The 20,991-nt window shown below is 41.7% G+C and overlaps 1 protein-coding gene across 3 annotated transcripts in view; it reads left to right on the top strand.

Moving 5' to 3' along the window:
* The first annotated feature begins 1,098 nt into the window (after positions 1-1,098).
* Positions 1,099-20,991, top strand: part of elmo2 (engulfment and cell motility 2) — a 62,116-nt gene continuing 42,223 nt past the window's right edge. For 2 of the 3 annotated variants that reach the window (XM_084317165.1, XM_084317166.1), the window contains exons 1-6: positions 1,099-1,142; positions 4,255-4,326; positions 7,719-7,819; positions 10,885-10,925; positions 19,960-20,032; positions 20,129-20,179. In XM_084317165.1, coding sequence (XP_084173291.1) covers positions 7,742-7,819; positions 10,885-10,925; positions 19,960-20,032; positions 20,129-20,179 — 243 coding nt within the window. In that variant the 5' untranslated portion in view covers positions 1,099-1,142; positions 4,255-4,326; positions 7,719-7,741. Of the gene's footprint in view, positions 1,143-4,254; positions 4,327-7,718; positions 7,820-10,884; positions 10,926-19,959; positions 20,033-20,128; positions 20,180-20,991 lie in introns of those variants that run through there. The other variant, XM_084317167.1, reaches the window with a different exon arrangement.

Raw genomic sequence — 20,991 nt, forward strand, 5'->3', positions numbered from 1 at the left:
GCAACTTGCAATGGGCCTGGTCTACAAGATACACTACACGACCAAGGTACCCATGTACATGTCAAAATACTTCCCAAAGGTCAGTGAATACCACGATCACAACACCAGAGGGAGCTCCACAAATCATGTTAAACCCAGATTCGGCTCAAATAAGGGACTAAACACGTTTCGCAATTATGCCACATCAATGTGGAACGCCCTACCCAAAGCTGTAAAGGAATGTGGATCACTACCCACTTTCAAAACCTCTCTCAAGGGACACCTACGGGAGACTGCAATTCAACACTGGCCCCTGTAAATATCCTAACCCAACCCCCTCCAATGTACAGTCATTTACCTAGTATGGTTTTGTCAATAGTCCAATGTACAATTTTGTTTGTTTGTACAGTGTCTCCTCCCCCCCCCCCCCCCTCAATGTACAGTGTTACTTGTTTATACAGTGTGCCCCCCCCCCCCCCAACCACCTCCAATGTAAATTACCCAGTATGGTTGTCAATATCCCAATGTACCCAACCCCCCCCCACCCAACCTCCTCCAATGTACAGTTTCTACGTCAAATGTATATACTCCCTTTTCTTGACTCCTTCTGTATCACAAACAGTACTGTATTTGCAAATCTGGTATGTCATAAATGTATAGATGTAGCAGTACTGACTATCTGTATGTCATGTATGTCATATATGTCCTGATGAATTGAAAATGGGGGACCCTGATGTAAACAAGACGAAAGTCTTTCTCTGGTCTGCATCCCCTTAACAATTGTGTGTATTGAGCTGTACTGTACTGTACCCATTCTGCAATCTGTTAATAAAGTTTTCAATCAATCAATCAATCAAGAGAAAAACTTTCGTCTTGTTTACATCAGGGTCCCCCATTTTCAATTCATCATAACTAACATATATGACAATAGGTTCTGTGATCCCTTTTGTTTTGCATTAAACAATTCAATGTAATAATGAATTGAGTGGCTCTCTGGATCTGGGGGCCAAAGTTCCTTCGGCTTGTTGTGGCCCCAAGTCTGCACGCATCATTTGCGGTGACAAATGCCCTATGTCCCGCCTACAAGGCGTGGTATTGTATCCCATATCCAAAGTGTCTCACTGGCAGCAAAGGCAGCATCGATGGTCCAGTCCAGGCACAGGGTAAGTAACGTTGCCATGATGATGATACAAAAGCGGTTATTACTGCTCTAGTATTATTGATCAGATAACCATTAAATATAGAACGTATCGCTTGGTCAGCGACATCAAGTGTCAGGGTTCCCAGTATGAAGAACGAGCAGGCTACTGGGGAAATTGAATGGGGACTGGGGGAGTACTGGGAAACAGGCTCTAGCGTGACGATGATGATGGTGATGATGATGATGATGATAATGATGATGATGGAACGAGCAGACTGATTGAGTGACTGCATGCATATTGTGATTTGATGTGCCTTTTTTGTTGTTGTTGCTTAACTCTGTATGTTTTGCTTAACTCTACGTACACTAGACGTGACTGTAAATGAGGGAGCAGTCAGTTGCCTTTCGAGTCTAAATAATGGGTTGAAATTAAATGAAAATTCGCTGTTATTAAACATTATGCGAATGATTAGAGAGTAAACATAGCGATTTTTCTAGGTGCCAATACTAAAGAGACATTGTTTCCTATACGATGCCGTGTATGTGTGTAGTGTAACATGTTGACAACACATGTTAAATACTATTTCATGTGTAAATAAATATTACACTATTACTATATTATACAAGTTACAGCATTTAATTTATTAATAATAATCATTTCACATCGAGAGCCTGGCGTTTTGATAGGGCTAGTATTATGCGGTGTGTCGTTGCGAAGTTCCTCTCGGGCTCGGAGGAGTGATCTGGGGTCGGTTTCGCGATCCCCCCCATCAACGGTTGAGGTTAAGAAAGGGGGCGGGGGAGCTGATCTCCAGTCAGCGCTCGAGACGGAAACATAACGGGCACCTTGTAAAAAAAAAAAAAAAGCCGCTAGCTTACTTCCTGGAGAACATGCACACCTGTGTCCCCCGGCCGTAACTAACGACACTGCAGCAGGTGTTTATTAATAAAGAGAAGCAACTGCCTCTCTGGTCTGTTTTGCTTGAACTACACTAACTGCATGGCAGGTAAAATGGCGTCAGAAACATCCGGGCTATGGAGAAGGAGGAGGTGGTGGTCTGGTGGTGGAGGAGTGATTTTGTAGCCGACCATATAAGTGACCAGAGGCGGCGATGAAGTTTTCGTGGTTTCAAAGAAGTAGTCTGGGGATTTGGGGGCACCCCGAGTAGCACTTAATTTCCCCCACATTATGCTCACAGTTTGTCTGTTTTTCTCTCTTGTGAAAAGTTGTTTAATACATTTTTTTTATTTTTATTTTTTTTATCTCTCTTTCTCCGATTTTTCTCTGTTTTCTCCCCGTCCCAATTTTAGTCGTTGTGCCAATTCCGCCCCCTCCCCTACCTCGTTGTTGTGCGCATGTTCTCCTACTGGTCGGTACAAGGGAACCCTGAAGTATCCGCACGCTTCCTCCGAGCCACTGGCTCTCTTCTCACCTGGCAGCGAGGGCTCTCATTGGTGAAGTGTAACGTGTGGGAGGTCACGCTGCCTTCCTCAAGTCCTGCCTCCGCTGAGCAAGCACCCAGACCTGACCTGTAGGCGTCGCTGTCCACAACGCCAGTTTCCCACCCACGGCTTCCCTCCCCCTAACCCAGCCAAACGAGTTAGTATAGCGATCAGCCCAAGCCAAGGCAATGCTGACTCCGGGAGTCGAGACCGCAGTCTCTTGCATCGGTGACGAGCGCAATCTCCGCTACGCCACCTGACCGCCTTGTTTAATTAATTTATGCCCAATTGTTTGGAACTGGAAAGTAGCTGAAACAAAGAACATTTAATATATCTGTAAATTGGCCATCATTATTATTACACTCTCAACGAGAAATTAATTGGCTTACACTCATTTACAAAACCCTCCTTGGTTTGACCCCTCCTTATTTGATACACCTGTTAAAATGGCCATCTACTCCCTGTAACACCAGAGCTGCTCATTGATTGATTGATTGATTGAAAACTTTATTAACAGATTGCAGAATGGGTACAGTACAGTACAGCTCAATACACACAATTGTTAAGGGGATGCAGACCAGAGAAAGACTTTCGTCTTGTTTACATCAGGGTCCCCCATTTTCAATTCATCATAACATATATGACATACACGACATACAGATAGACAGTACTGCTACATCTATACATTTATGACATACCAGATTTGCAAATACAGTACTGTTTGTGATACAAAAAGAGTTTAAAAAAGAGTGTATATACATTTGACGTAGAAACTGTACATTGGAGGAGGTTGGGTAGGTGAGGTGGGGGGGGGGGGGGGCTACATTGGAGGTGGTTAGGTGGGTGGGGGGGGGGGGGGACTGTACAACTGTACAAGCAAAACTGTACATTGGAATATCGACGAAACCATACATGGTTCCAAGAGGAGGGTCTTGTGTATTCTTGGGTTAGGTAATTTACTGTACATTGGAGGGGGTTGGGTTAGGACATTTGCAGGGGCCAGTTTCGAATTGCAGTCTCCTGTAGGTGTTCTTTGAGCGTGGTTTTGAAAGCACTGGTTAGTGATTCACATTCCTTTACAGCTTTGGGTAGGGCGTTCCACATTGATGTGGCATAATTGTGAAACGTGTTTAGTCCCTTGTTTGAGCCGAATATGGGTTTAACATGATTTGTGGAGCTCCCTCTGGTGTTATGATCGTGGTATTCACTGACCTTTGGGAAGTATTTTGATATGTAGTACATGGGTATCTTAGTCGTGTAGTGTAGTCTGTAGTGTATCTTGTAGACCAGGCCCATTGCAAGTTGCTGTACTCTGTCTTCTACTCTAAGCCATCCTAGGTAGTCAAAGTGGGCAGGGGTGAGGTGGGTTCTAGGAGTAAGGTCAAGTCATCATTATTGTCTGAGATGGACTGAGACATACAGGCTAACATTACACCATATTTGTTCACTGTCGGTTATCAGGGTCTACGTTAGCATACTTGTCACGGTAGTACCAAGTATCCGTATCCGTTCGAAGCACTGACCTCTAGGGGTTGGAGGGATATTTGTGGGCAGGATATGAAGATAAAAAGACCTTATCTCAAGAGGTTGACCGACCCGGGGATATGAAACATTAATCCAGGAATAGCCTCCTGTCGGACCTCTGGCACCTGTTGTCATAAACAACATCTCTGTTTCTTATGGGTCTACAGGGGAGCTGATGCAGTGTGGATGAAACGACAAAATTGGGAGCGTGTCTGAGCCACTCAACTCGTCTCCATCAGGTGAGGTATTGTATATAGGCTGTTACACTGCAGTGTCTTGGGAGTGAAAATGCTGACTTGGGAATGCTGCAACTCACAGGAAATTAGCTCCTGTGTGCAACTGTGCACAGACACAAAGTTAAATTTCCAGTAGGGGAGATTGAGCTGAATTCTTAGCTGTTGCTATTCCATAAGCTTACAAGTTTTTTTTTGTCTAGTTTGTTTTGCTATTAGTTACGCTGCTGGCCAGTATGACTACTACTACCATACTGTATTTATACCTGTATCACTGTACATATTACTACTACAACTCAGTACATACATCCGATTAGCACTACACTTAGTAGTACTAATTTGGATATTTTGTACCCAGTTTAATCACCTGTAGATTGTATATTGCTGTTGCACTTTACTGCTACATTTGCACTCTGGTTGGATGCCAAACCTCTTTTTGTTGTACTGTACTTGTGCTGTATAATACATTTGAATCTAATCTAATCTATTACATGTGTCATGAAAGAACCGGTGTCATTTTACCTATTAGCTTTGCGTGCAATAGACGACGAGTATTAATTGGTTGTGGTGGCTTTTATGCACCTCCTTTTCCTCTGCATCAATTCTTTATCCACATTATATTCCTAACATGAAAAGCAACCTGCACAGCCAAGGACATACCTCCTGGCTCAGAGGCATATTTCTATCCATTGTAAAAACAAAGGATATGGTAACCACTTATACCAAACGCTGGCATAATTGCTGACTATGCGCACGTGAATCTCTGTGTAAAACGGGAGACGCCGTTAGGCCGGTGCCTATAATCACGGTGACAAATTGTCAATGTTGTTGAGAGGTTGAACTGCAGAGAATCTGGTCCAAAGTAAGACGCGGTCAGACATAGGAGTGCTTTTTATTAAAGATGATCTAGTCCAAGTCCAAGAGTCTCTTCTCTGCCAGACGGCTCTATTCTGAGAGCACCCCGGTGGGCCTTTGTGTGCGTCTGTTTGACGTGTGCGAAGCTCCTCCCTTCAAATTGTCAATGTTGATGTTGGCATTGTGTCGGGCCACGGAATATTCCACTGAAGCAAAAAAAAAAGAAGCTCATTGTCAAGGCTTCCACATTGAGAAGGGTTTCCTATTAATAGGGGTGGGAATTGATCGATAACGATGCCATTATTGATTCTGCTTATTGGTCCAATTCTTTACAGATTCCAGATAGATTTTCTGTGTGGAGAGAAAAAAACAGTTTTTCACAATAAAAGTAATAATGTTGCTTGGGCAAAGCTATCTCCATCACTGGACAGACTTAGTGGGAAATGGAATAACAATGGAATGTTTCTCTTTCCCCCTCTCCTTTCTCTCTCCTTTCTCTCTCTCTCTCTCTCTCTCTCTCTCTCTCTCTCTCTCTCTCTCTCTCTCTCTCTCTCTCTCTCTCTCTCTCTCTCTCTCTCTCTCTCTCTCTCTCTCTCTCTCACACACTTGCTCTCTTTGTCTCTCTCACTCACTCTCACTATCAGACAAGCGCTCTACTGCCACTCGCACTGATTCACTCTAAAAAACTCAGCTACATGGACTTTATGATTAAAAGTTTATAATACCGGTACTTCATTAAGTGTCCGTGAAAGGACAATGCAAGTACACTTTGTGCTTACTGTGGGAGCTTACTGGCATGATTCCAGTAATAGTTATCTCGTTTTGGAATCCTGTTAAAGTAAGCCCACTTTATCGATTATGAGGCTATCTAGCTCATTACCGATTAGCATTAATGCAACGTTGGCTATCTTATAACTATCAAATCATTCACTTACGGTAGTAGATTGTCAAGAGGCTCATCCTTTAGTGTAGCCTCTCTGCCGTGACTTCTTCTTGTTGCAAGTTTCTGACGTCAACTGTCAGAAAAAACGGCGGGGTGGGGGGGACTGTACATTGGAGGGGGTTGGGTTAGGACATTTACAGGGGCCAGTTTCTAATTAGATTTTGGGATTCCCCAACTGTGTTAAATATCTGTTTTATTGATTAATTATACATTTGAAAGAATGCAGGTTTTAGCTATATAAAATGACAAATGTCTGTCCCAATGGGATATATTGCATGTTGGCTATAACCTGCATTCTTTCAAATGTATAATTAATCAATAAAACAGATATTTAATTAACACGGTTGGGGAATCCCAAAATCTAAGATGTCTTAAATGGCCCTAAGAGCAAAGGTTTTGTCTTAAGTCCATTGGAGAATGAGACCCATTGTCTTTGCCGGTAAATACAAGGGGAATATATATAGACAACAGCCTGCTCCTGAACATTGGTAAAACCAAGGAGCTGATCGTGGATTATAGGAGAGGACAGCAGGAGACACACACACCACTGATGATAAACGGGGCTACCGTGGACAGGGTGAGCAGCTTTAAGTACCTGGGGGTCCACATCTCAGAGGATCTGACATGGTCAACACACATAGACACAGTAGTAAAGAAGGCGAAACAGCGCCTCTACCACCTGAGACAGTTAAGGAAGTTCAGAGTATCTGGGAAGATACTCCAGTCCTTCTACTCCGGAGCTGTAGAGAGCATCTTGACCGGAAACATCACTGCCTGGTATGGAAACAGCACGGCACAGGACAAGAAGGCCCTACAGAGAGTGGTGCGCTCAGCCGAGCGTACCACGGGTATTGCACTACCTCCCCTGCAGGTTCTATACAACAAGAGGTGCAAATCCAGAGCCTGTAGGATAATGAAAGACCCTCACCACCCCAATAACAGCCTGTTCCAGCTGCTGAGGTCAGGCAGACGCCTGCGAACCCAAGCTACTAGGACAGAGCGGCTTAGGCTCAGCTTCTTCCCCCAGGCCATCAGAGCCCTGAACAATGAACATTGAGTGCCACAGAACACTGAACTAATAACTATCCACACACAAGCACACATGAACACACACACGACACGCACGCTGTGCACGCTCACACACTAGCAGCCACTTAACACTTTAACATGAGCGGGCACACACTCATGACGCACACACGCACACTTATGGCCAAAAGGAAAGGCCACTTTAAATTAGAATAACAGGAATAGTGTATTACACTACCAAAGCTACCTAGCATGTCCTATATGCTCTGTAAATAACTATGTACAGATACCGAGATGTCACACCATGTTACCTGTTACCTGTTTATTGCACAATGTTGTTTTTTATTGGATTCTATTATATGTTGTACCACTGTATTGCACATCGTTGCGGGCAAGACCACCCGCATTTCATTGTATACTTGTATGCCGTGACAATTAAAACTCTTGACTTGACTTGACTATTTGAGACTAAATAATATTCTAATTATTCAAATCTTGACCACTATATTGAGTGGTTCTTGAAAACTGCTCTCATGATGACAATCTGTCTGACAAGTAGCATCTCGCCCCCCAGGGTGGTGCCGCAGCCCAGCAGCCATGCCCCCCCCCTCTGACATTGTGAAGGTGGCCATCGAGTGGCCAGGCGCCAACGCTCAATTCATCGAGATCGACCAGGTTTGTACTTTTATATAGAAAATAGAAAGGCAAAAAAACTAAACGGAAACAGTCTGAAGACTGAATAAAGATGCTCCTCAGTGGATTCATGTTAATGGTCTGTTCTGTGCTTGTGTGAAAACAATAGAGCTGTCCCCGAAGCCTGTTTTTGGGATTCGAACTTAGCCAGGGTTTATCGAACAGATGTTCGAACCATCATTTTTAATCATGCAAAAAAAAAATCTGGTTCAGTACTGTCGAGTCTTGACTTTAGGCACATAGCGCACATATACGCATATAACGTAAATGTATAATATGGCCAGTGATGCCACAGATTACTTGTAAAAGTAATCCGATTACTGATTACTGATTACTCCTTTAAAAAGTAATCCAAGTTACTTTACTGATTACTTGATTATCAGAGTAACTTAGTTACTTTGAAAGTAACTAGGTTACGAAGTCGTCGTCATTCCCCCAACAGTTTTTTTTAAAACGCTTTATTGAAAGTGCATAAATTGTTTTTAACTTGTTTCTCTGCACATAACGTAAATTGTTAAACTAGTGCTTCAGCTTCTGTACCATCAAGTATGGTAAAGCAACAGTCTATGATGCTCACAGCATTAGAGCAACCAGCCAGTGGTTTTACAAAACCAGTGTATCCATTCACATCTAACAAATGCAGGCTGAACTATTCAATTATATCAACTGTAACTATTAAATTGTTTTTATAAATGTCTCTCTATAAACATACAATCAGTCTCTCTTTAACATGTAAATTAACTGTAAATCTGGCAAATAAGAGCTTTTGCTCTGCCACCATCAAATATACATTAATCAATAGGGAAAGAAACAATCTCTCTCTTTTGCTGTTTGGCTGGCCTCCGAGTCCTCCTGTACCTACTAGTCGAAGCGTCGTAGTGTTGTGATTCCAGATGCTTTCAATGCAATTGGATGTGCTGTTTTTAGCGGTAGACAGTATTTACGTTTAGGTCGCTTTCACATATAGTTTTGGTGGACTCGGTGCGGTTCTGGGGGTGAAGTTGAAACATCTGAACAATGTCACGCGGTCGAAAAGGGCGCTTGTCTATTGGACAGTGGAAATGTGTGTGTGGCTGCTGCGATCCCGTGTGTGCGCGCGCGCGTGTGTGTGTGGCTGTGTGTGTACTGCGGAGCCCTTCAGATAAGCGGAGCCGAGTTTTGACATGGCATTGATCCATTGTTCTATTGAAGCACATTACCACCATCCTCTCGCTAAACAACTTGTAGACCACGGTGTTTTTATGAGTGCCCACAAGTAGCTGTTTTAATAATATAATAAGCCGCGCGCCTCGGTAATAATAATAAGCCGCGTTTTTTCTTCCTGTAAGCGTTTTGGGGTGGAATTCTCAGACGAATGCAACGGAGCCCTGCTGTCACACGATTGGCGCATATGTCACATGACGTGCTGTGAAGACCCGCCCTACTCTGCCTCTGATTCGCAGACTGTGGATGGGGAATGTGATTGGGCCAAAGCAGAGTCACTCACAGACAGAGAGTCCAGTCACGCCGCGGGCCACATTCTTGTGTAACCCTTTCACTGCCACACCACGTCACTCCCAAATAAGAAAAACAGCTCAAAAATTTATTTTTGACTGTCGAAAACGAAATAAAATACTGCATTCCGCCTGCATTATGAATTTATGATGAGATAGTAACGAAATAGTAATGCACAGCCACTTGGACAAGTAACTGCAATCAGATTACTGGCTTTTAAAGATTAACGCGTTAGATTACTATTTTCGGGGAAAAGTAATCAGATTACAATAACGCGTTACTTAGTAACGCGTTACCGGCATCACTGAATATGGCGCATATGTGCATATTGCTGTGGTTATTAAAAGTAGTAGTACTTACTTACTTACTGGTCACGGGAGGCTTCAATAACGTTTGGAAGGTAATCCATTTTGTGAATCCATTTGTTGAAACAACATCTTTGTTGGCTGACGGCTCCTGCTATCTTAACGTTAGCCAGCTAAACGTGCATAGCTTAATTCATGTGCATAACATACCTGTGTAACGTTAAGTAACTTGTGTTCCGCTGGGGAAGTTCAGCATCACTGCATACACTTGGCTTAATCCAAACGTCCATTCAGAAACGTTGTATTATGAAATAAGACGGGTGAGTGTGAGTCACTCAACTCAATATCACATTCTGATATATATGTTTAGTGTAAAAAAATGTATAAAAATAAAAATAATTTTTTTTATAGAAAAATAAAACCGGAGGTTCGAACCGATTAATTAAGATTCGAATGCCAACGTAATGAATTAAGGTCTGAACGTTCGAACGTTTGGGCTCAGCCCTAAAACATACCATTGACGGCATCTATTGAACTCCTCTATCCTGTAAAACTATTTATAGAAATGTGTCACCCACTTTATGCTGAGAATCTGTTGAATTATTGAAAGGGACGCTTCTGTCTTTTGTGGTGCCTAGACGTACAGTATGTTGTTGCTGAGATCTTCTTTTCTAGCTGTTGAGCACATCTGTCTTACTCTGATCTGACCTCAGAAGAAGAAAATTACTTTAATTGTGAATTAATCTCAAACCCGCCCTCTTTTCTTGACCCTCCAATTGCAACCGTTGCGTCTGAGTGAAGCAGTTTGGAGGATCAAGAAAAGAGGGCAGGGTTGCCCACAGTGTGGCTTTGGGGTTCAGTGCCTTGCTCAAGGGACACTTTGGCAGAGATGGAGGTTTTATAAGGTTAAGGCAGGATTGTCAACTGTATCTGATTTTCTGGGACTATCCCACACAAATATAGATTGTTAGCTTGAACATATTATATTAGGCATTAAACATTTATATTAGTAATTTAAAAGTATTACCCGCATGGCAAAAAAAAATTGAAATATACAGTAGCACACTTTCACCGCACACAGAAAAGTTATTGAATATTAAATAAAATATTACACACTTATTTCCTTTTCACTCCAAACTATGGAGCAAACGGCACATTCACAGCAGTGTTAGAATGATAATGATGATTTTTGGTGACCTGTCATGACTTGTGTGTCTCCAAGAATCTCCTCTGTTCTCATATTTGCAGAAGAAGCCACTGTCCGCCATCATTCGGGAGGTGTGTGACGGGTAAGCAGCCCCGCTCGTCTTTTGTCTGAGAAATGGCACAGCAAGTAGAATTTCCTGTGTTTATAGTACGGTAACAGTTTGAAGATGAACAACTCCATCATTCAGGACATGTTCAAGTTTCAAGTTTCAAGTTTCTTTATTAGTTGTCATACAGAAGTACAGAATACTTTTATATAAAATGCTTCTTTCTGTTTTGCTCCAGAGATTGTGCTAGATAAAAATAGATAAGTATAAAATAAGTATAGTAAGTATAAAGTCAAGTATGTAGACAAAGGTGTTCAATATACACATATATACAATGTACAATGCAGAGTAGAAAAGTAACTGAGTTACAATACAATATACTATACAGTACAATGCAGAAATGGGATGAGGTACAAATTAGGTACAATTTACAGTAAGGTGTAATGAGGTATGGGTTGTAGTGCAAATTCTTTGCCAATAAATATAAAGTGTGTTTAGGTGTTCTAAAGTGGGTGCAGCAGTAAGTTGTTTGTTTAAAGTGAGTGTGTGCGTGTGGATGTGTGTGCTGTGAGTGCATTTGATGGTTGTTACATAGTGTTATTGTCATTTAGCATCCTGATGACCTAAAGCAAAGTGTGCTGGGTAAAGCAGCGCGTGTGTCTTTTGTCTGAGAAATTTGATCAGATTCAAATGTATTGTCATTATACAGCAAAAGTACAGTACAACGAAAAGAAGTAAGAGTAGGTATGGGATATGTACAGATAGGTATAGATATAGTATCTACTGATATGTAAGAAAGATTATATGCAGGTATGTACAGACAGATGTGGATAGATATATATATGGTAAGAATACAAATATATATACAGTATATACATCATTATTGTACATGTTTCAAGTTTCTCAAGTTTCTTTAATAGTTGTCATACAGAAGTACAGAATACTTTTATACAAACATGCTATCATACAGGGTTATATGGGTTATATGCAGGTGTGTATGAGTAGGTATATAGAAGGATTATATGCAGGTATATAGGTATGCAACTTGGCACAGCAGACGAAACCTGTGTTTATGGTATGGTAAAGGTTTGAAGATTAACAGAAAAATCTTGATAATCTTCCCAGTGACCACTGTATCTATCATGATGTTTTTAAAAAGAAATTATTGTTGGCGGCTACGTGGCGTAGTGGGCAAGGCGCTCGCCACGAATGCAGAGACGCTGGGCTCGCCTGTTCGAGCCCAGCGCTCCACATTGCTTTCAGTTTAGCTGGTCGTTCATACTAATACACATTGGCCGTATTAGGGGGTGGGAAACTGATGTCTGGGGATCGGGCGTTGTGGACAGCGACTCCTACAGGTCGGTTGGTGCGCCTGCGCAGTAGAATCAGGAAGTGTCAGGGGCAGCGTGAGCCTCCCACGCGTTACTCCTCGCCACTGAGAGATCGAGCTGCGCAGGTGAAAAGATGCGACTGCTGTTACCTCAAGTACCGGAGGGGACTTGTGCTATGTATGACTTAGTCCACATTGCAGCTGGCTTGTGGGAGGCAAGAAACAGCGTTCGTGACAGGGGAGGGTTGAATTGGATGATACGAAAATTGGGATGGGAGAAAATATATAGAAAATGGGAGAAAAAGTGGATACAAAAAAAAAAATTATGGTTAAGCAAGTACATTGAATTGCTCATTTGTGGAGCTGTGTGTGAGAGACAGAATTCCTAAGAATTCCCCCCAGGGGAAGCAGCAGTTGTGGTTGGAGTGAGGAGGATCAATAAAAGAGGGCGGAGCTTGAGATACCGTGTAGGTTGATAACACAGGCGATGACGGGGAGTTCTGATAATGTGGGAAAAACATCAGGTGTTTTTCATAACGAGAGATAATCGGTTGCCGGTTGGTATATGGGTTTCAGACATCCACGAGAACAAACATAACATTAATTTGACAAACGACAACAATTTGATTACATTCACTTAATTATTTCTCACCGCCATCTGTCAAACAGAATAGTCCTGCTTCGAGGAAAATCCCCAGCTAGTATATTTCTGTTGCTTTTCCCTGTTGTTCTCTCTCTCCTCTCTCCTCTCCTCCCCCCTCTGTTTCCCGTAATGAAAAAGCCACTCTAATGGTTCACAGATCACAGCCAGGCCTGACTAGCAATGTGTTCCACAGCTTACATAACCAATTTGATTACCTTTTTACCCTGTCTGGCTCTGTTCCCCGTTTCTGAGCTGTGTATTTCATAACACTGAGCTATGTATTAACACTGAGCTATGTATTAACACTGAGCTATGTATTAACACTGAGCTATGTATTAACACTGAGTTGTGTGTTAACACTGAGTTGTGTATTATTAACACTGAATAGTGTGTTACCACTGAGTTGTGTGTTAACACTGAGTTGTGTATTATTAACACTGAATAGTGTGTTAACACTGAGTTGTGTATTAACACTGAGTTGTGTGTTAACACTGAGTTGTGTGTTAACACTGAGTTGTGTATTAACACTGAGTTGTGTATTAACACTGAGTTGTGTATTAACACTGAGTTGTGTATTAACACTGAGTCGTGTATTAACACCGAGTTGTGTGTTAACACCGAGTTGTGTGTTAACTCTGAGTTGTGTGTTAACACCGAGTTGTGTGTTAACTCTGAGTTGTGTGTTAACACTGAATAGTGTGTTAACTCTGAGTTGTGTGTTAACACTGAGTTGTGTGTTAACACCGAGTTGTGTGTTAACACTGAATAGTGTGTTAACTCTGAGTTGTGTGTTAACACTGAGTTGTGTGTTAACTGAGTTGTGTGATATGAACACTAGGGCTGACATTCGAATACATTTTTGGAATTCGAAGCTTCGGGGCCGAGATTAGATTTTAATTCTGTTCCCCGTTTCTGAGCTGTGTATTAACTCTGAGTTGTGTGTTAACACTGAGTTGTGTGTTAACACTGAGTTGTGTGTTAACACTGAGTTGTGTGTTAACACTGAGTTGTGTATTAACACTGAGTTGTGTGTTAACACTGAGTTGTGTGTTAACACTGAGTTGTGTATTAACACTGAGTTGTGTGTTAACTCTGAGTTGTGTGTTAACACTGAGTTGTGTATTAACACTGAGTTGTGTGTTAACACTGAGTTGTGTATTAACACTGAGTTGTGTGTTAACTCTGAGTTGTGTGTTAACACTGAGTTGTGTGTTAACACTGAGTTGTGTATTAACACTGAGTTGTGTGTTAACTCTGAGTTGTGTGTTAACTGAATAGTGTGTTAACACTGAGTTGTGTGTTAACTCTGAGTTGTGTGTTAACACTGAGTTGTGTGTTAACACTGAGTTGTGTGTTAACACTGAGTTGTGTGTTAACTCTGAGTTGTGTGTTAACACTGAGTTGTGTATTAACACTGAGTTGTGTGTTAACTCTGAGTTGTGTATTAACACTGAGTTGTGTGTTAACTGAATAGTGTGTTAACACTGAGTTGTGTATTAACTCTGAGTTGTGTGTTAACTCTGAGTTGTGTATTAACACTGAGTTGTGTGTTAACTGAATAGTGTGTTAACACTGAGTTGTGTGTTAACTCTGAGTTGTGTGTTAACACTGAGTTGTGTGTTAACTCTGAGTTGTGTGTTAACTCTGAGTTGTGTATTAACACTGAGTTGTGTGTTAACTGAATAGTGTGTTAACTCTGAGTTGTGTGTTAACACTGAGTTGTGTGTTAACTCTGAGTTGTGTGTTAACACTGAGTTGTGTGTTAACTCTGAGTTGTGTGTTAACACTGAGTTGTGTGTTAACACTGAATAGTGTGTTAACACTGAGTTGTGTATTAACACTGAGTTGTGTGTTAACTCTGAGTTGTGTGTTAACTGAATAGTGTGTTAACACTGAGTTGTGTGTTAACTCTGAGTTGTGTGTTAACACTGAGTTGTGTGTTAACTCTGAGTTGTGTGTTAACTCTGAGTTGTGTGTTAACTCTGAGTTGTGTGTTAACACTGAGTTGTGTGTTAACTGAATAGTGTGTTAACACTGAGTTGTGTGTTAACTCTGAGTTGTGTGTTAACACTGAGTTGTGTGTTAACTCTGAGTTGTGTGTTAACTCTGAGTTGTGTGTTAACTCTGAGTTGTGTGTTAACACTGAGTTGTGTGTTAACTGAATAGTGTGTTAACACTGAGTTGTGTGTTAACTCTGAGTTGTGTATTAACACTGAGTTGTGTGTTAACTGAATAGTGTGTTAACACTGAGTTGTGTGTTAACTCTGAGTTGTGTGTTAACACTGAGTTGTGTGTTAACACTGAATAGTGTGTTAACTCTGAGTTGTGTGTTAACACTGAATAGTGTGTTAACTCTGAGTTGTGTGTTAACACTGAGTTGTGTGTTAACACTGAATAGTGTGTTAACTCTGAGTTGTGTGTTAACACTGAATAGTGTGTTAACTCTGAGTTGTGTTTTAACTGAGTTGTGTGTTAACACTGAGTTGTGTGTTAACTCTGAGTTGTGTGTTAACTCTGAGTCGTGTATTAACACCGAGTTGTGTGTTAACTCTGAGTTGTGTGTTAACACTGAGTTGTGTGTTAACTCTGAGTTGGGTATTAACACTGAGTTGTGTGTTAACACTGAATAGTGTGTTAACTCTGAGTTGTGTGTTAACACTGAGTTGTGTGTTAACTGAGTTGTGTGTTAACACTGAATAGTGTGTTAACTCTGAGTTGTGTGTTAACACTGAGTTGTGTGTTAACTGAGTTGTGTGATATGAACACTAGGGCTGACATTCGAATACATTTTTGGAATTCGAAGCTTCGGGGCCGAGATTAGATTTTAATTCGAAGCTTCGAGATACAAAAATAATAATAATAATAAATACATTATTTTAATAATTTTCTTTAAACAAATCTTTTTTTATGTTGTGGGACTTGTACAGCACTCTTAGACAAACGAAACACTTTGCTTGCATGAAATATTGTAAGCCGACGGCCGTCATTTGAGGCTTTATAAAAGCAGCACAATGAACACAAATCTGTCAGTGCCGAGTCCGACCTCATCTTAAATAACAAACAGCATTGCTTGTTGTAATTAACAAAGAGAGGCAGAGTTGATTTCGCAAAAAAATATAAAAAATAAAAAAAAATTAAAAATAAAAACATTTTATTTTATTTTTATTTATTTATTATATATTCGAATTTTATTTTCATATTCGAATCCCATGCCCATCGAATGAAGCTTCGAAGCTTCGAAGTATTTAAGACAGCCCTAATGAACACTGAGGCTCGTATCAATGTCCATCTCTGCATCTTATCCAAATAGCATAGTTACACACATGAATGGACATGTGATTTTTATTCTAGCTGCATAATAAATTATATAGTTATACCTTGTTTTTTTTTATCCACTTTTTCTCCTTATTCTCTATTTTTCTCCCATCCCAATTTCGTATCGGCAATTCTCCACTTTAATTCTCCCCTCCCCTGTCTTGAACTATGGTAGACTATGCCTCCCACTGGTCGGCTGTAGTAAGGATAGAAGCCTTGCATCACGTGTCCCCTCCGGTACACGAGGAGGCAGCCTGTTGCATCTTTTCACCAGACAGCGCGGACTCTCAGGCCATGGTTACACTGGTGTAAAACAGCGACGTTCTATTTTCAAATGATTACGTTTGCATGTTCAAGTTAAAAAGAAACGCAGTTTTGGCAGGAAAACACGTTTTTCTAGCGGCAACGCTGAAAGGGTGTTTTCGTTTTCGAAAACTCGCCGACAATGGTGCCATGTAATTTGCGCGAGCCGGATACGGAGCAGTTCTGCCCAATGCCCATGCGCAGTAGAGACCGATGCCAAATTCTCCCCTGGCTGGACCTCGACTCCGTCCATTAGTTATTTCCAGTGTTTACAGCAGAGCTGTCCCAAGTAGCTGCGGCTACCAACTTGTTGTCAAGTTATTGTTATAAGGAGCCCAGTCCAAGCTACAACAGTCTGCATTCCCTTAACAATTGTTTGTATTGAGCCGTATTGTATTGTACCCATTCTGCAATCTGTTAAATAAAGTTTACATCCATTCATTCTGCTAGCATTAACTGCTAGCCACAATGCTATACTGTTATAATGGCATATCCCAATCACGTTAGCACGTAAGCTAACATAATCGGCGATATTTTTGTGAGACTAAACTCCGCTCTTGGTGGTCAATTATGTTGATGTTAGTTTTGTTTCATCAACAAATCATCAACAAATGAGGCAGAACACACAGTGAATGTATCCGTTTTTGTTTATTGCACTTTATTTCTTGCTGAAAAATAAATGCTATGTAGCTAAATGGCTCATGCGAGGTATAAAGATGGTGGCTTTTCTGAGATTTTGAGCAGGTTGTGGAGAGACTGTTCAACCTTTCTGATTGGTTGAAAATGGCCTTCATGTTTGAACTACATCGCCACCTACTGCTTTGGCATTGTACTACATGTATATAATAGACGAGACAAAACAACATCTAGCTTAACTCTTAGTTGCCTGCCAATACGCAGCGTTCTGAAAAACGAAATGAAACGAAATTAAATGGCCCTAGTGTAACCGCAGCCTCAGTGGCGAGGAGTAACGCGTGGGAGGCTCACGCTGCCCCGATACTTCCTGTCTCTGCTGTACAGGCGTCACCCAACCGACCTGTAGGAGTTGCTGTCCACAACGTCCAATCCCCACCCATCGACTTTCCACCCGCTACCTCTGCCAATTGAGATAGTATGACGACTGGCCCAAGCCGCAGGCAATGCTGACTCGGGGAGTCGAGACCGGAGTCTCTTGCATTGGTGACGAGCGCCATCTCCGCTACGCCACCCAGCCGCCATAATTATACCTTGTTGAACATTATACCTCTTTGACTTTTTGCCATTTTATTATAAAACCAGCATAGAAATAGATAGATAGATAGATAGATAGATAGATAGATAGATAGATAGATAGATAGATAGATAGATAGATAGATAGATAGATAGATAGATGGATGGATGGATGGATGGATGGATGGATGGATGGATGGATGGATAGATAGATAGATAGATAGATAGATAGATAGATAGATAGATAGATAGATAGATAGATAGATAGATAGATAGATAGATAGATAGATAGATAGATAGATAGATAGATAGATAGATAGATAGATAGATAGATAGATAGATAGATAGATAGATAGATAGATAGATAGATAGATAGATAGATAGATAGATAGATAGATAGATAGATAGATAGATAGATAGATAGACAGACAGACAGACAGACAGACAGACAGACAGACAGACAGACAGACAGACAGACAGACAGACAGACAGACAGACAGACAGACAGACAGACAGACAGATAAGATAAGATAAGATAAGATAAGATAAGATAAGATAAGATAAGATAAGATAAGATAGATAGATAGATACGGAAGAGTAAACGACCGATCTAGATATATCAAGATTCTATGTCTTACTTCCGCGCACTGCCAGCCAGCCTTCAGGTGATGGAGAGATACACTTTAAAGTGAGTCTTTATCACAAACGGTTCCAAAGATATTTCATGTTTAGCAAAACATTTAGTGTCGTGTGGGCGCGAGGGTTAGAGGGTTAACAGCGCTGTGTGTTAAGATAGTTGTGTATTAACAGAGCTGTGTGTTAACAGGGTTGTGTGTTAACAGGGTTGTGTGTTAGTTGTGTGTTAACAGAGCTGTGTGTTGACTGAGTTGTGTATTAGTTGTGTGTTAACATAGTTGTGTATTAGTTGTGTGTTAACAGAGTTGTGTGTTAACAGAGTTGTGTATTAGTTGTGTGTTAACAGAGTTGTGTATTAGTTGTGTGTTAACAGAGTTGTGTATTAGTTGTGTGTTAACAGAGTTGTGTATTAGTTGTGTGTTAACAGGGTTGTGTGTTAGTTGTGTGTTAACAGAGCTGTGTGTTGACTCGTTGTTCTGTGTCTTCTCTATATCCATTCCTTTGTGTCCTCAGCTGTGTACACTGTGTCCACGATGAGACACTGCAACACTGTCCTCTTAACCATTTCATCCCTCCTTCCTCTCCTCCTTCCTGCTGACTCTCTTCACACATATCTGAGGGTGTTTCCCAGCTCCACCTATAGGCCCTGACGCCCACTCACAGAATAACTTAGTTTTCGCAATATCTCCATCTGTTCCTCTGGTGAATGTGAGTCGTGAATGTGTATGTGTGTGAGTGAATGTAAATGTAAGGTGAGTGTGAATGTGAGTGTGAATAATATGAGTGTGAACGTGAAGGTGAACGTGAATATGAGTGAATGTGAGTGTGGATGTGAGTGAATGTAAAATGTGAACGTGAATGTGAGTGTGAACGTGAAGGTGAACGTAAAGGTGAATGTTAGTGTGAGGGTGAATGTGAGTGTGAGTGTGAGTGTGAATGTGAGTGTGAGTGTGAGTGTGAACGTGAAGGTGAACGTGAAGGTGAATGTGAGTGTGAGTGTGAACGCTGCAGGCAGCAGGCTGACTCCTGCTAGCCTTTTGTACACGCTGGTAGTTGAAGGCTGCACAGCCGTCAGCACATGACAAATGTCTGTTTTGGTTTTTGTCTCCAGTTCTTTAGTGGGAAATGGAATAACAATGGAATGTCTCTCTCTCTCTCTCTCCCCCCCATTTCTCTCCTTTCTCTCTGTCTCTCTCCGCCCCCTCTCATTTATCTCTCCTGTCTCCTCTCTACTCTCTCTATCTCTCTACTTTCTCTCCTTTCTCTTCCTTCTCTCTCTCCTCTCTCGATCTCTTCTTTCTCTATTTCCTCTCTCCTTTCTCTCCTCTCTTTCTCCTTTCTCTCTCACTCTCGTTCTCTCTCTTCCCCTCTCTGTCTCTCTCTCTCCCTCTCTCTGTCTCTCTTCTCTCTCTTCCTCTCTTCTCTCTCTCTGTTCCTCTCCCTGTCTCTCTCTCTTTCTCTCTCTCTCTCTCTCTCTCTCTCTCTCTCTCTCTCTCTCTCTCTCTCTCTCTCTCTCTCTCTCTCTCTCTCTCTCTCTCTCTCTCTCTCTCTCTCACTCACTCATGCTCTCTCTCTTCCTCTCCCTCCCACTCTCTCCCTCTGTCTCTCCCTCTCTCTCCCCCCTCTCTCTCTAGCTGGTCTCTGTCTGGCTTTGAGCAGTTTGCCTTGCGTTATGCTGACGGTCCTCAGCTCTACATCACTGAACAGGTGTGTGCTCTGTCCTGCCCAGGCTTGTGTTGATGCAGGGCGTTGTTAATTAATCACAAGCCCGTTGTTACATGTCTCCTCCTCTCCCTCCTCCAGAGCCGTGGTGAGATGAAGAACGGGACCATCCTCCGACTAGCCATCTCTCCCGTGAGACACTCCTTTCATTCCTGTGTTTTTAGTTGTCAAAAGCAACACAGTCTCATCAGAAAATGTAAATAAAGTACTTAATCGAGCACAAGAGAAAAGGTACATAATGTATGCTATGTTATATATATATATATGTACATTTCGTATCAGCAAAAGTCCCCAAAAAAAGAGCACGATTGGGAGTTGAACTAGCAATGCTTGTGGTGGGGAGTGAGTGCTCTCACCACTAGACTAAGATACAAACACAGCAATACTATGATGATAGAAAGTTATGGTTAAGGTTATGGTTATGGTTAGTTTAAGGTAACAGTGTGGTTAAGGTTAGGGTTAAGGTTATGGTTAGGTTAGCCCTTTGATTGCCAAAAATGTAGATCTATGTTTCTGTGGCCCAGCGGTTGAGTGCCGGAAACGTAGATCTACGTTTCTGTGTCGTTATTTCTTTTATTAGCTATTTCCATTCATAATTCATCCTGCTAAGCTGTAGGACTGTGTAGCACTCTGTCTGAGACCGCAACGGTCCGATACCGCCGCCTAACGCCTTGCGGCCGCTATTGCACTCTGTTTGAAACGATGTGGTTTGTTTTCTTGGCCGAGCTGCGGCGTGGGGGCGGGTTCTAAACACTCCGCTTATAGGGCATTGACAAGCGTCCCCGCCCGCCTGTTCATGTGCAATGCTGGATAACGTTGGACACAGGATCGCTGTGGATATTTGGAATGGCGATCAGATAATTGGATTACTCTTTTTGCAGTACATCAGAGACAAGGTAAGGACTATATGTTATCAATCTTGCGTTGATCCGATATTTTTCCCC

The sequence above is a fragment of the Notolepis coatsorum genome (genome assembly GCF_963971535.1).
Source record: "Notolepis coatsorum genome assembly, chromosome: 6".
In the NCBI taxonomy this organism is placed as follows: Eukaryota; Metazoa; Chordata; class Actinopteri; order Aulopiformes; family Paralepididae; genus Notolepis; species Notolepis coatsorum.